The sequence below is a fragment of the Peromyscus leucopus genome, chromosome 2 (assembly GCF_004664715.2).
Source record: "Peromyscus leucopus breed LL Stock chromosome 2, UCI_PerLeu_2.1, whole genome shotgun sequence".
Taxonomy (NCBI): domain Eukaryota; kingdom Metazoa; phylum Chordata; class Mammalia; order Rodentia; family Cricetidae; genus Peromyscus; species Peromyscus leucopus.
In genome coordinates this window covers 135723862-135740092 of record NC_051064.1, presented here as the reverse complement: position 1 = coordinate 135740092, position 16231 = coordinate 135723862, and the positions used below count along the sequence as shown (strand labels likewise).

Below are 16231 nucleotides of genomic sequence, written 5' to 3'. Positions count from 1 at the left end.
TCTGTCTCTCTCTCACCCATCCCTTTCCACAAAATGTCCCCAGTGTATCAGTACCAGCACCCACACACATAAGTACTGTCCATGTATTTATTACCTATCTTTTCCTCCTTTTTTTTTTTTTTTTTTTTTTTTTTTTAAAGCAAGGTCTTATAGCCCAGGCTGGCCTCAAACTCAATATATAGTCAAGGATAGCTTTGAACTCCTGTTCCTCCCAATTCTACTCACTGAGTTCTAGTTCACAGTGAGCACTACCATGCTCGGCTGACACAGTGCTGGAGCTTGAACTCAAGGCCTCGGGCATGCTAGGCAAGCACTCTATCAACTGAGCTATGTCCCTAGCCCCTGAATTCTCTCTTTCTAAAAAGATATATTTATTTTATGTGTATGAGTGTTTTGCCTGCATGCATGTATGTGTACCACATGTGTGTCTGGTACCCAAGAAGGTTAGAAGAGGGTGTTGGATTCCCTGGAACTGGAATTATGGATGGTTGTGAGCCGACATGTGGATTCTTGGACCTGAACCTGGATCCTCTTCATGGCTGGGCCATCTCTGCAGCTCTCCTGTATTGTCTCTTAATTCCCACTGGGCAGATGCAGCCATCAAGGCTCCAAGTACTGAGATGGCTTGAACTAACTAGTGGACTTTAAAAAACAAAACAAAACAGAAAACTTCTGATTGTGTTCATCGTATTCTTGAAACTTCTTTCTTTCATTTTCATTGTGAGGGTTTTGTTTTTTGTTTGTTTTTTGTTTTTTAAGACAGGGTTTCACTGTGCAGTCCTGGAACCCACTCTGTAGACCAGGCTGGCCTCGAACTCACAGAGATCTGTCTGCCTCTGCCACCACCACCACCACCACCACCACCACCACCACCTGGTAAAATTTCTTGAAGGAAGAAGAAAAACCGGCTAATTTTATTTTAGTTTGTTCTGCTGACTCTTCCTCATGGTGTGTTGGTTTCAACAACCAGCAGAAATGGGGTCTGCAGTCGGGTCTTTGTGATAGTAACGTTGATTTAAACACACACACACACACACACACACACACACACACACACACACACACACCACCCCCCAGACAGCCTGTCCAATCTCTGGTATCCTGATGTTCCCCACATGGCAGACAAGGAGGAGCCCATCACAAGAGCTTCCCCCACCCCAGCCTGTGGGAGAGCCGTCAACATGTGTGTTAGGCACAGTCACACACGTCACACCCACACCTAGGCCCTGTGGGAGAGTCGTACATGTGTGTTAGGCACAAAGATACACATGCTGCCCATAGGCAGCCCCCTCCTCACCATGTTGATCTTGCCCTGGGGGTGACTCAGGGCTGACATGGAGGTGGCTGTCACTGTGCTGACGGCAAGGGCGTAGTAGGTGTTAAGCACAGCATTCTTTTTATCTGTCAATTCCACCAAAGCAGAGTTGAAACTTGGCCAGAATATCCACAAGAGGAGGGTACCTGGAGGGCAGAGAAGGCCATTAGCCAGAATTGACTCCTGAAATCACTGTCCTCCAAGACGGCGGAGGACCAGCCTGAAGCTAGCACGTGAGCCTGCTCACATCCCAGTGTCGTGACTAAGCGGTCACCTCTACCCTCTGAAGTCCCAGGTTGGTGGGAAACAGACAACACATTTCCCAGACGAGGAATGTAAGGCCCAGGGCATTGAGATCTACAAACACCAGGCCTCACTCTGCTCTGCCATGGCCAAATGCTTCCTTTTAAAATGCAAGGCAGAGGCTGGAGAGATGGTTCAATGGTTAGGAACACTGACTGCTCTTGTAGAGGACCTGGGTTTTCTTTCCAGCACCTGTGCTGGCTCACAACCATGTGTAACCCCAGTTCTAGGGGATCCAAAAGGCACGCACATAGTACACATACATGCAGGTGAAACAATCATACACAAATCTAAAAAAAATTTTTTTTTTCAAGACAAGATTTCTCTGTGTAGCCCTGGCTGTCCTGGAACTCACTCTGTAGACCAGGCTGGCCTCGAACTCACAGAGATCCACCTGCCTCTGCCTCCCAAGTGCTGGGATTAAAGGTATGCACCACCGGGGGTTGGGGATTTAGCTCAGAGGTAGAGCACTTGCCTAGCAAGCGCAAGGCCCTGGGTTCGGTCCTCGGCTCCAGGAAAAAAAAAGGTGTGCACCACCACACCCAAGAGAGGTCCCTAAAAGGAAATGCTTAATCCAAACCTATATAAACTCAACAATATTATATATAAACTATATGATGTTTATAGGTAATATATATGTCTTATAGTTTATATATAATATATAGCTTATGTATATAATAATGATTCATATATATAACATAACAATATAGTTTATATATAATAACATGTATTATATAGTTTATATACAATACATATAGTTATATGTACTATATTGTATTATATATAGTAACATGTATTATATATAAACTATATATAAAGCTATATAAACTCAACAACATTACTAGAAACAAGTTTATATATAGTAACATTATGTATTATATATAAACTATATATAAAACTATATAAGCTCAAAAACATTACTAGAAACCAAGAGCTTTTATGGAAGGGGACCAGAATGCTCAGAGCCAAGGAAAGATCTCTCAGCATGGTTTGTTCTCAACAACTTGAGACAGGAGACCCCCCAGCACTCTTATCCTTACCCAGCATGGCAAACAGACTGGAGCCTGTGGCCATCTGAACCTTCTCTGTCTGGACCTTCTCATCCACTCCACTGGGCAGAGACCTGGAGAGGCACCAGGCCACGAGCAGCCCAAAATAGGCCCCGAACATGTGCCCATGCATCATCACTGTGTGGTCTTCCACCTAGAACAGAACACAGTACTTCGGTGAGTGTCCCAGTCCTGTGTGAAGAGGTCAACCTTGCTGCCCCTCTGAGAAAGTGCTATGCTTCCTGCGGGAGGCATGGTTTGAACTCTGACCTGGCATTCAGAGTCTTTCCAGCCTGGCCAGCTGGCCTCCCCTTAGGCAGCTAAGTCTGGAGTGATACAGCTTGTCTTGTAACACCTTGCTACAGCTGGGTAGACTCTGGGTTCATGCTAATCGTGCCTCACACAAAGCAAATTTAATAAGTCTTAGGCTTCATTCTTAGTGGGTTTAGAGTAACATCTGTCTTCAGGGTCTTCCAAAAGCACTCAGAGTTGATCAGCTCTTCACCCACTCCCCATGCTGCCTCGGCCAAAGCCACCTTCACAGATATCCCAAATGTCTGCAATAACCTCCCAGCTGGACTTCCTGTTCCTTCCCTCGTCCCTGAAGAATATTCTCCAAACAGCTGCAGACCCTGCCACTTCCCAGCTCAGAATCCTCCAGTGGCTTCTGTCTCACTCAGAGTTAGCATCCTTTCCATGATCTGCAGGAAGACCCTGTGAGGTCTGCTCTTTCTCCAGCCTAAACCCTGTTTCCTCCTCCCTCACACCTCCTCACACACGCAACTCCCTCTCACTTCAGGCTTTTCAACAGCTTACAATGCTGTTCCCCCGGGCAGAGGGGGATGGGCATGGAGGAGGAAGTGGTCAGCCCTGAGGGGTACACATCTGTCTGCTTTCTATTATCGCCAAGGGGCAAGACCTGTAAAGGGTGTGGGTAAGAGACGACACGGGGGGGGGGGGGCCGCTCTGGACAGATGCAACCCACCATACACCCTGCCAGAGCTGGCCACTGTTGCCAGACACCCTCCAGGGCTGGCCTCAAAATTTGCTTGGTGATGCTTCCCTCCCGGTCTGTCTGGTCTCTTACCCACCCCCTCACATCTCTGCACCACCCTCCTTGGTTTTATTTTCACTATAGAATTTGTCACTACCTAAGGCAACTCATCTTTTGCCCATTTCTTTTTTTTATTGGTAATCCTTTCTTTCTCAGCAGAAGTTTCCCTGAAGTTGTATTTCTCACAGTCACGTGAGTGCCTGGCACATAATTGGTTAAGTGCGTCTCAGATGGGTGGATAGTGCTGAAGAGCCCTCACTCATGTGTGAAGACGCAAGCCTGCACAGCCCCCGCCTGAGGACCAGATAGAGGACATGCTTTACTTCCAGTACATTGAAGCAAGAGGATGCTGGGAGTTTTTAGCGCCAAGCTGCGCTACAGAACGGAGACCCTGTCTCAGTACACCTAAAACTGGAGTTCATATTTAGTTCAGTCGGTTGAGTGCTTGCCTAGCATGCACAAAGCCCTGGGTTCAATCCCACATAAACTGAGTGTGGGACACATGTCTGTAATCCTAGCACTCAGAACGTGGAGACAGGCAGATCGGAAGTTCAACAACAGCCTTGATTACATAGTGAGTTCAAGACCAGCCTGGGACCTGAAACCCTATCACACACACACACACACACACACACACACACACACACACACACCAATCAATTGGTCAAATATTAAAAAAATTGAGCTGGGCATGGTGGCATACACCTTTAATCACAGCACCTGAGAAGCAGAGGCAGACTGATCTCTGTGAGTCTGAGGCCAGTCTGGTCTACAGAATGAGTTCTAGGACAGCCAGAGCTACATAGTGAAATCCTGTCTCAAAAAATAAATAAATAAAATAAAATAAATAAAACATTGGGGCTGGAGAGACTGTCCAGCAGTCTTGTTCTTTCAGAGTGAGACCCTGTCTCAGGAAAAAAAAAAAAGTAAAAAGTAAAAACCAAAAAGAGGTTGGGTAGTGGTGGCACACACCTTTAATCCCAACACACGGGAAGCAGAGCCAGGAGGATTTCTGTGAGTTCGAGGCCAGCCTGGTCTACAGAGTGAGATCCAGGACAGGCTCAAAGCTACACAGAGAAACCCTGTCTTGCAAAAACCAGAGAGAGAGAGAGAGAGAGTTATCGACATCACACAATAATAAATAAGGTAGCCAGGAAGTGGGAGCTTTAATTCCAGCATTTGGGAGGCAGAGGCAAGAGGCTCTCTGTGAGTTTGAGGCCAGCCTGGTCTACAGAGTGAGTTCCAGAACAGCCAAGGCTGAATAGAGAAACCCTGTCTTAAACAATTAAAAAGAAGAAGGAGGAGAAGGAGGAGGAGAAGAAGAAGGAGGTGTGTGATTATGAGGCTCTAAATTCAATGTAGTCCATCAACAGACAGACAGACAGAGCCTGTTCTTGGAGGTCAGAGGATGACAGATCTTTGGGATTAGGTTCTCCCCTGCTTTGTTTGAGGCAGAGTCTCTCTCATTGTTTTCTCTCCCCTGTGCCCTGGGCTCACTAGCCCAGAAGTTTCCAGCTAATTCTCTCCCCACCTCCTTTCTTCCTAAAAGTGCTGAGATTATCGGTAAGTGATGCCATATCTGGCTTTTTTCTTTTCTTTTCTTTTCTTTTTTTAAGATTTTTTTTTTCTTTTAGGGTGTAGTGGGACATATCTTTAAGCCCAGCACTGGGGAGGCAAAGACAGGCAGATCTCTGTGAGTTCAAAGCCAGCCTGGTCTACATAGTGAAACCCTGTCTCAAAAAAAAAAAAAAAAAAAAAAAGAGAGAGAGAGTATTATTTTTCTTATTTATGTCTATGTGTGTGTGTGTATCTGTGTTTGTATATGAGTACTCTCAGAGGCCAGAAGAGGGTATCATATCCCATGGAACTGGAGTTACAGGTGGTTGTGAGTTGCCATGTGGGTGCTGGGAATTGAACCTGGGTCCTCTGGAAGAACAGCCAGTGTTTAAGAACACTGAGCCATCTCTCCAGCCCTCCAGCATCCATGTGGGTTCCAGGGATTAAACTCAGGTCATCAGGCTTGTGTTTGTTTTTTTTGTTTTGTTTTGTTTTGTTTTTGTTGTTTGATTGTTTGTTTTTTGTTTTGTTTTGTTTTGTTTTTAACAACAAGCATTTTTATTCACTGAGCTATCTCTCTATCCCTGTTTTTTTGTTTGTTTGTTTGTTTTTGTTTTTGTTTTGTTTCTCATTTTCTGTGTTTTTGAGACAAAACCCTTGTAGCTCAGGTTAACCTCAAACTTACTATCTGGTCAAAGATGACCTTGAACTTCTGATCCTTTTGTCCTCACTTTCCCAGTACTGGGATTACAGGTGTGTGCCACATCTGGCCTTACCCTGTCTTGATGACTGCGTTTCACTGTGAGGACTGTTTTGTCAGTAGCAGCTGGCTGGATCCCAGGCCACCATAGCACATGCCCTGTCCCTCCTTTCTAGAACTGACACTGAGGCAGAAGAGTGTTTCCTGTACAGGACCTGGGACCTCATGACAAAGGAAAGAGTGGAGCAGTTGGAACCCTTCTTCAGTAAAGAGAAAGCAGGCTACGGTTCTGGGAGGAAAGTGCCCGAAAGATGCAGGCATCTGGGCCTCAGAGCTTTCTCCTGTCCCTTTCCTGTCCCTTTTGGAGTCTAGCTGCACTTTCTGGACTTGGAGATTCTTCTATTAAGTTCCCCTCATTCTGCCTAGGAAGCTGCTGTCAGTGACTCAGCTGGTGCAGGCTGAGCTGAGGCTGGCCCCAAGCTGCAGGCTGAGCTGAGGCTGGCCCCAAGCTGCAGGCTGAGCTGAGGCTGGCCCCAAGCTGGCTGGCTCTGACTCTGAGGGCGCCCCTTCCTTCTGTGCTCTGGTTCCCTGTTCCACTCTTGGCTCTGCAGACACCCCATCTGCTGGTGCTCTTGGGCCCTGGCTTCTCCCTTGGCAGCACCCCAATCCTCTCCTTCCTCCACATATGTCCCAGAGCAGCTGCACAGGGCCTAGGCACCAGCACTGTGGCCTTTCAGGGCCACGCATGGAAGATGACCTGCCATCTGATCGCATCTCTCCAGCCTGCTCTTCAGGCTTGTGGATGGCCGCACCTCAGCCTCCTCCCCACCCTCCCCCTGCGGCTGACTTGACCTTGTGTCCTCCTGAGGACATCCAAGCAAGTTTTCTCCCTCCAGGAGACTGACTGCCTTTGTGGGTGGGCCCTGCCATAGCCATAGAGCTGGCTGACCATCTTGTCCCCGCCCCCACACATCCCCGCACACGGAAGTACTAAACAAACTCTTTCCCTCTCTGCCTCAGAGATGTGACGCTTCCCGTTCATCTTTCTGTGTTATCAGTTTTCCCAGATTATTCTAAGTGATATGCAAGCATCACCCCTCTTAAGTAAACAGTTCCCCTTGCCCTCATACTGTACCCCAATATCTGCTCCATTTCTCTGCTTCTCTTCTCCTCTCTCTAGACAAGGCCTTCTGTAGGATCTTTGAGGAGACATGAACAGTGAACAAATGTCTTCCATCTCAAAGAGGCCACCAACATTTATTCTCTCTCTCTCTCTCTCTCTCTCTCTCTCTCTCTCTCTCTCTCTCTCTCTCTCTCCCCTTCATCTCTCCCTCCCTCCCTCCCTTCCCCTCCCCTTCTGGCTAGTCTTTTGTCAACTTGACACAAGTTGGAGTCATCAGAGAGGAGGGAGCCTCAGTTGAGAAAACCCCCACCGATTGGCCTGTGCATTTCTTGATTAGATACTGAAACAGAATCCTACATTAGTGAGCACACTTCTCTGTCATAAGCCTCCTATTCATTCTTCTCAATAGATATTACGTCTAACGCCTTGGACTCCACTGTGCTACTAACATGGATGGTTAAAGTGCATAAATATTTTGTGGGGGTTTAAAATGTAAATTTCCAACGTCAGCTCTCTTAAAAGAGTCACTCAGAATTAATTTTTTATTTGATATATAATTTTTATGTTACTGTATCTTTTTAATAATATGCTACTACCAAAACAAAATCATGCTAATTCAATGAATATAGAATTGTGTGTTTGAGCAACAAATAACAATAATGTCAGACCAGCCTTTTTTAAAGTAGGATACCTCAATGCTCTGGGTATTCAACAAAAATTTAAAGGTAGTCAATAGAATTTTGTAGCATTCCCTATCCCCCTTTGCTCTATTTTATGTTTTTGAATTATTGGCAAGAACCATGGTGTACTATTTTTTGATTCCTAGATTCAAAACTTCATATCTGCGTATAGAGCATGGAGTAACTGTAGAAACCAAGACAGTATACCGGGACCCTGGTGGGGACTCAGGATGCGAATAAGGAGGTACAGGTGACAGGAAGTGATGTAGAAGGGCCCAACTCACAGTGGGTGGTGCCACATCTGGCATGTGGCCCTGGGTTCTATAAGAAAGCAAGGTGAACAAGCCAGTAAGCAGCACCCCTCCATGACCTCTGCTCAGTTCCTGCCTTGAGTTCCTGCCCTGGCTTTTCTTTATGATGGACGGTAAGCCGTAAACTGGAATAAACTCTTCCTGCCCCAAGTTGCTTTGGTCATGGTGTTTATCACAGCAACAGAGACCGACCAAAAGGGCCTGGAAAGACAGCTCAGGTTAAAGCACTGGCCGCTCTTCCAGAGGTCCTGAGTCCAATTCCCAGCTCCCACATTTCATTACTGGTGGCTCACAACCATCTGTAATGAAATCTGGTGCCCTCTTCTGGCATGCGGGCATATGTGCAGGCAGAACACTATGCATAACAAATAAATTTTTAAAAATTAAAAAAAAAAAAAAAACATAACTAAGATCTCTTGCTCTTTCTAGTTTGGTGTGTGATGTGTGTGTGTTGGGAGGAAGTATATACATATAGGTGGGCAGGTTCATGAAAGCAGGCCCGAAGAGGACAGCACATGTCCTGCTCAATCTCTCTCCACCTTATTTCCTTGAGACAGGGTCTCTCACTGAGCCTGGAGCCAGGACAGCAGCCAGTCCGTCCTAGAAATATGTCTATCTCCACCACCCACAGTTCTGGGGTTTCGAGCACGTGCTCAACTGCACCTAGATTTTGCAAGAGTGCTAGGAATTGCACTCAGATCCTCATGCAGTGCAGCATCACCCTTACCCATGGAGCCATCTCTCCAGCCCACCATACTTCTCTCATTTTGAAGAGCTGTGTCTTGTTAGTGAATTAGCACACTTAATCCTCAGCCCTCTGAGGCGGTAGCATCACCCTCTTGGGGCAACTGGAGAGTCTAGGGCTCCAAGAAGTTATAGTGATCAGTACCATGGGGCCTCAGCTGGGGGAAGAGCCGGGATGCACACCCTAGTCTGACATGAAGTCCAGGGCTTTTTCTCCTGACACTGGCTGAGACTCTGGTGCCCATGTGGCCTGCTAATGTAAAGCTGGGTGGTTTGAGGTAGTTCCTTCCCATCTCTGGGCATTGGCTTTTTCATTCTATGAGGTGAGAAGGCCAGCCCTATCATCAATCCCGGTCATGGCAGGGTTAGGGCAGACGAGCCAGGACAGCCATTTGGACTGGTACCCCTACAGCGGCTTCAAACCTAGACTTCCAACAGTCTCCCCCAGTGAGAAGGTTATGCCGACATCATACCAACACACAATGACTGCTTTAAAAGAAGTCACTCAGACTGGGCATGGTAGCTCATGCCTTTAATCCCATTGTTCTGGAGGTAGAGACAGATGGATCTCTGGGAGTTCGAGGCCAGCCTGGTCTACAGAGCAAGTTCCAGGACATCTAGAGCTGTAATACAAAGAAACCTTGTCTCTAAAAACAAACAAATAATAAAATAAGACACTCACCATGTAACTCACTGACCACTGCCATGATGACTCTGTCATGGCTAGTCTTGGGTGTTGACTTGACTACATCTGGAATTAACTAAAACCCAAGAGGCTAGGTACTCCTGTGAGCAATTTTTCTTGACTGGATCATTTGAAATAGGAAGATCCACTTTAAGCTCCAATCTTTCGAGATGGAAAAATCCATCTCAAATCTAGGCCACTCCTGGTGGCAGCCTATATAAAGTCATGGAAGAAGGAGCACCGGCTCTTGGTCTGTTTGCTCTGCTCTCACTGGCAAGTCCAGTCCTTCACTGGCATGACAGCCGACTTCTTCGGGACTCTGGCATGTAATGAAGACCAGCTGAGACATCCAGCCTCGTGGACGGAAAAACTACTAGATTCTTGCACTATCTATCAGGAGACAGTCATTGTTGGAATAGTCAACTACAGCCTGTAAACCACCCTGGCTAATACACTCCGGTTATGTATGTATCCCATAATAATCTTGTGACTCTCAAGGCCTTCACTTGCTGTGTTTAACGTTCAGTGGAGTCTAACCACATTCAGCTCCACTTGGGGCCTATCTTTATTTTTAAAACTCCAACACTTCCTCCAGGTGGAGCAGTGTCCCGCCTCCCCACCTTCTGCACAGTCCCCTCGAAGCCCTGGGACTCACCTGGAAGACCTGCTTGTCAGCAAACCTGGTGGCTCCAAAGGCCGCTGTCTCCATCAGCACCATCACGGCCAGCTGCACCAAGTTGGCCTTCCCGAGGACGGCCCCGGCTGAGATGAGCACAGGCATCGTGCTCATGGTGGCTTTCCGGATGCTGGGGGGTGGGGAGTGGAGGGAGGAGAGAGAGAGAGACCCTGTGAGGAAGAGTCCCTCTCATTCATCATGTCTCCCCCACAGGAGGGCTGCTGCAACAAAGTGGGGGGGTCTCCTGCCCTGCCCCTCACAGGGGCTGCACCTGTGGTCTGAGTTTTCTTTGCACACATCCATGGTACAGGGAGGCTCAGAGGCTCCAAGTCTCTTCTACAAATGTCACTGGGATTCAAAGTGGCTGCTTCTTCCTGACACCGCTGTCTGTATTTCACCCTCAACCCCACACTTTTTTTTTTTTTTTTTTTTTTTGATTTTTCGAGACAGGGTTTCCCTGTGTAGCTTTGCGCCTTTCCTGGGACTCATTTGGTAGCCCAGGCTGGCCTCGAACTCACAGAGATCCGCCTGCCTCTGCCTCCCGAGTGCTGGGATTAAAGGCGTGTGCCACCACCACTAGGCTCTTTTTTTTTTTTTTTTAAATGATTTTTAGGTGCATTAGTATTTTGTCAACAGGTATGTCTGTATGAGTGGCAGTTGTAAGCTGCCATGGGGGTGCTGGGATTTGAAACCAGATCTCCTGGAAGAACAGCCATCTCTCCAGCCCAACCCCCACCCCCTGCTTCTTTTCCTCGGTCACCATGCTCAGATGCTCCATAGAGGGCGAGCTGCGCCTGCCAGCCCACCAGAAACCTAATTTCTCGCCTGGGTTTGGAAGTTTGGAAGTAGAATAAGCCTGACTTCCTGTCCCAGCTCTACCACCCAAGCAGCTACTTCATCCCACAAAGCATCCACCTCTAAAATGTGGACGACCATATTTGTTTGCCCGGGGAGGGGTTAGAAGGAAGTCTGTGTATCTACTGAACACAAAGACTGGTAGGCACTTGAAGAGGGAATTCATGAGTAGAGGCTGACGTCATGAAGACTGTCAAATCCTTCCTCCCCTGGATAAATGTGCAGGCTCAGTGTGGGGATTTGGGTAGAGAAAACCTTTTTTAGTTTGTTTGTTTTTGTTGTTGTTGTTGTTTGTTTTTTGAGACAGGGTTTCTCTGTGTAGTTTTGGTGCCTGTCCTGGATCTCATTCTATAGACCAGGCTGGCCTTGAACTCATAGAGATCCGCCTGGCTCTGCCTCCCGAGTGCTGGGATCAAAGGCTTGTGCCATCATGCCCAGATGAGAAAACCATTTCTCATCAAAGTGCTTCTGGTTTGGCTGGAGAGAGACAGGGTTTCCTGAGACAGCTGTGCCAACTGGACTTATCATGGAGGGCTTCCTGGGGGAGGTGGCACTGAATTGGGCCTTTTCCTTTCCCCTGAAGCCTCTTCTCTCTAGGATTTAACCAAGCTGAGATCCAGATGCTGATAAGATGCCTGGGGTTAATACGGTTAGTACTAGGTTACCACAATGTCCCTCATCATGTACAAGAGGGCACGGAGCTGGAAGGATGGCCACTATTACCTCCTGGTAACAAACATGAGGTTCAAGCCCCGCTGGCCTAGATTGAAGGCCATGTCCTCCAGCTGGACACAACCTCCCCAGTCTTCACTGTTGCTGTTCCTGAGGCCCAAGGATGTGAGGGAACGTTAAGAGAGGGACATGGGGAAGTGGACCAGGAGTGATGATATATGGGGGAACTCCGTGTGTCTGTTGCGTCTAGACAGGCTACGCTTGGTAGGTGAGTGCTCGATGCATGGACATGCTCAATTCAGAAATTAGTGGGCCAGCCATGGCATTTCAGACCTGAGACAAGCGGCAGCGGGAGGCAGCAAGATCCTGAAATAAGGTGCTTAAAAGGCTTGACTCAGTCACATCCTGACAGTGGGACCTGGGATGCGCTCTGTGCCTCGGTGACTTCGAGTGTCGGGTAGAGGTAACACCTGGGAAGTTCCAGTCAGAGCAGAATTCATGAACACACGTCAGATGCAACAAGGAAGTTGGTCATTGCCAGGACCTTCTAGGGAGAATCTTCTAGAACCATTCAGGGTATGTTAAAAGTATATCCAGGGGGCTGGAGAGATGGCTCAGTGGTTAAGAGCACTGGCTGTTCTTCCAGAAGACCTGGGTTCAGTTTCCAGCACCCACATGGCGACTCACACCTGTCTGTAACTCCAGTTCCAGGGGATCTGACACCCTCACACAGACATCCTTGGAGGCAAAATACCAAATGTACATAAAATACAAGTAAATAAATAATGCTGAAAATAACTACATCCATGGAACCTGGTGTGTGGCTCAGTTGACACAAAGCCCTGAGTCTGACCCCCAAGTACTACATACATAAATTAGGTGTGATAGTGCACCCCGTAACCTTAGCACTCAGAAGGTTGAGGCAGGAGGATTTGGAAGATCAAGGCCAGCCTCAGCTCAAATAGTGAATTTGAGACCTGTCTGTGTTATGTGAACCTATGTCCCAGGGGGGAAAAAAAAAGTCACCGGTGGTGGGGATGGGGCTCAGTAGCAGGTTTGTCTAGCATTTGCAAGGTCCTGGTTTGATCCCTAACACCAGGTGTGTGGGGTCGTGGAAATCACTCAGTGAAGGGCCCTTTGTTTTCATTTTTATCCCAATGAGCGTTTACCAAGTTCTTACTGTGTGAAAGATTCCAAGGCCTCTGCCCTACAAGGACTCATTTGGAGCCCATTTGGTACCGAGCCAAGTTGTCCATGTTTGAATCAGACCAGGCAGAGAGAGGGGTCTCTGTCCCTAATGCAGGGAGCAAGGCAGGCAAAGCCCACTAGCCCCACCTGGCCTGACAGGCGGGTGGGTACCACTGTTCAAACCCACAAAGCCAGTGCCAGCTGAGTCTCAGCGGGGAGGATGGATCCAAACGGTTTTTGGTAGCATGGTAGCTGGGTAGCAGGTCCCTGTGGACATCACAGGGGAGCAGTCCTGAAATGCCCCTGTTCCAGTTTGCTTGTGTGCCAAGGCTAACGTCCACGTGACCTTAAACCAAAGTAGCAGAAACCTCAGCCCAGGGCTGCCACAGTAAGAACCCCCAGGGTGTGTCCTTTGACACCACCCAGGGGGTATCCAGTCCCCACAGGCAGTAACTATAAGTCTTGGCTGGCCTCACACTCACTATGTAGCTGAGGGTGACCTTGAACTCCTGATCTTCCTGTCTCCACCTCGGAAGTGCTGGTATCACAGTGTGCCATCAAGTCCGGTTTTTTGCAGGGTTGGTTGGGAATAGAACCCAGGGCTTTAGGGCTTTATGCACGTTAGGGAGGCGCTCTGCTAACTCAGCTGCAGAGCTGGGATAGGCCTTGACAGGGCCTCTAAAACATTTAAAAAGGAACGAACCATTTCACACCATGACTGCTCTCGAGTGCATGGGAAGGCTGGAAGGAAGTTAAAATTCGGTGACCCCAGCCACGTGTCTTACCCTCTCAGAGCCTTTACTTCCTTACCTGTATATGAGCTTGAACCTTGACCCTAGATGTGCTAAACAGAATATTGGTGAAGAGTCTGGCACAGTGTTTGGGGTCACAGAGTTCACTGTCCAAGGACAAGTCCCAGAAGGCTGAGCAAGGGCCTAAGAGGGAAAGCTGGGATGGGCCTTGTCAGGGCCTGAGAAAGTCCCAAGATGTGACTCTGAATCATAGTGATTCAGGGTTGGATGAAACAACAACAAAACTTTCTTTTTGGGGGGAGTGAGGGGAGTGGAGACAGGGTCTCACCATGTAGTCTTGGCTGGCCTGAAACTCCCTATGTAGACCAGGCTGGCCTTGAACTCACAGAGATCTGCCTGCCTCTGTCCCCCGAGTGCTGGCATCAAAAGTGTGCACCACCACATCCAGCCAACAAAACATTGTTAAGGAAAATGTCACCTAGTTCTTTCTATCAAGTATTTAGTGCCTTTTTAAAGTAGTGTAGAGCCCCACATGAATACTCTATCATCTGTCTGTGATGGTTAGTTTAGAATCATCTTGAAGAGGGGATCCTCAATTGAGGAATTAACTCCATAAAGGGCATTTTCTTTCTTTCTTTTTTCTTTTCTTTTCTTTTTTTTTTTTTTTTTTTTTTTGGTTTTTAGAGACAGGGTTTTTCCTTGTAGTCCTGGCTGGGCTGTCCTGGAACTCGATTTGTAGACCAGGCTGGCCTCGAACTCACTGAGATCGGCCTGCCTATACCTCCCAAGTGCTCAGATTAAAGGTTTGCATTGCCACCACCCAACTAGGGTCATTTTCTTAATTGCTGGTATATGTGGGGAGACCCACCTCTGAGTGTGGGAGGCACCTGCTGGTATTAACCCAGAGACAAGAGACAAGCAGGAGGAAGCTTATTTGCCTCTTGCTCGGCCCAGTCTTCCTCCCTGCTGCTGCTGATTCCTTCGCTGATAAAAGAACCGGCATTTCCAGGCTTCCACTGTGGACAAAGGACCAGCCACTCTCCAGGACTGAGCAAGTACTTGGGTGGTCTGCCACTGGAGTGTGACAGCCACTGTGGGACTACACCAGCTAACTGCAGGGGCACCCAGTCTCAAGGATCAAGTAACTACCATGTTCTCTGTCCCTCAGGTGTGAGAGACATGTTATTATTGTTGTTGTTGTTTTCAAGACAGGGTTTCTCTGGGTAGTCTTGGCTGTCCTGGAACTCATTCTGTAGACCAGGCTGGCCTTGAACCCAGAGATTCGTCTGTCTCTGCCTCCCTAGTTCTGGAATTAAAGACATGTGGCACCACCTCCCAGCTCTATTATTATTATTTTAATGTAACCTAATTTGATAAATTCCTATATATGTATATATATTTGTGTGTGTGTGTGTGTGCACATATATTCATCCTATTGGTTCTGTTCCTCTAGAGAACCCTGACTAATCTGTATCTATTAATCATCTCGTCTCTATTAATCATCTGTCAGTTATCAATCTGATTTTCCCCTATATAAACATCATCCAGGTTAACACAGAGAATTTGATCCTTCCTAATCCATACTCCCCTGTTCCCCGGATAACCACTACTCCAATGTCTAGCATCTCAAGTTAGCTTTGCCAGTTTGTACGGTCTCATTTAAATATGTCCACCTGGATCAATGTTAGTTTAAAGAAAATAAAAGTGTGATTATTTCCTGTCTACCAGCATCTCAGGACTGAGTCTTCCTCCTTCCCTCCTCCCTCTTCCTGTTCCTTGTCCCCGCCTCCTCTCTCTCCTTCTCTCCCCATCTGCCTCTTCCTCCTCCTATTTTTGTTTTCTCCTTGCAGGCTGGACATGGACCCCAAGGCTGTTGCCCATGCTAGTCCGCTGCTTCCCCTTGAAGCCATGCCGCCAGCCCAGCCTTCTTTCTCTTTGAGAAACTGCCTCTCCAGACAACAGTGCTGTGTTCTGTTTTGTTTCATGTCTGGTTTTTTTCTCACCTTTTCTATTAACTTGTGTTCATTGTATGACTTTATACAATCAGAATCATTAATAACACAATAGGGAGAATCTGGGGAAGACTGTAGCTCCAGATGCCCAGGGTACCAGAGTGGGAATGCCCAGCAGAGCCCAATTAAATTAGATTTTTGTGTCAACAATGAAAATCTTCTAGAAAAAAAGTATGTCATAAGTATTTGGTGATGTCAGAGCTAGAAAAAGAGATGCCCTGATCTTCTAGAACCTTCCCTCCCCACATTCTAAGCACCCAAATAACCCAGTTACCTGAGCAGACTGAATGCATCCTTTTGGGAGGTCCAGCTCAGGAAGTGGTCCAGCAAGACTGACGCCTGCACCCCGAGGGCCAGCATGAAGAGGTTGAAGGCCACGCTGCTCCAGCTGTGTCTCCGAAAAGATGAGGAAAGGAAGCCAAAGCCCAAGGCTGCCATGAGGGTCAAATCCTGGATGACTGAAAGGGAAGGGAGGATGGTGAAGAAAGAGGGAAGGATGAGAGATGGACAGAATGGCCACCGGAAGGGACATCTGAGAGCATTTACGGGAACCTG

The 16231-nt window shown here is 47.6% G+C and overlaps 1 protein-coding gene across 2 annotated transcripts in view; it reads right to left on the bottom strand.

Annotated features, from left to right (window-relative positions):
* The window catches only part of Rhce (Rh blood group CcEe antigens), a 37200-nt gene that overhangs the window by 11278 nt on the left and 9691 nt on the right, over positions 1-16231 (bottom strand). For both annotated transcript variants that reach the window (XM_037203061.1, XM_028875254.2), the window contains exons 2-5: positions 15951-16134; positions 10177-10327; positions 2659-2821; positions 1298-1461 (exon numbers count right to left, since the gene is read on the bottom strand). In XM_037203061.1, the coding sequence (XP_037058956.1) occupies positions 1298-1461; positions 2659-2821; positions 10177-10327; positions 15951-16134 (662 nt within the window). The remainder of the gene's footprint in view (positions 1-1297; positions 1462-2658; positions 2822-10176; positions 10328-15950; positions 16135-16231) is intronic.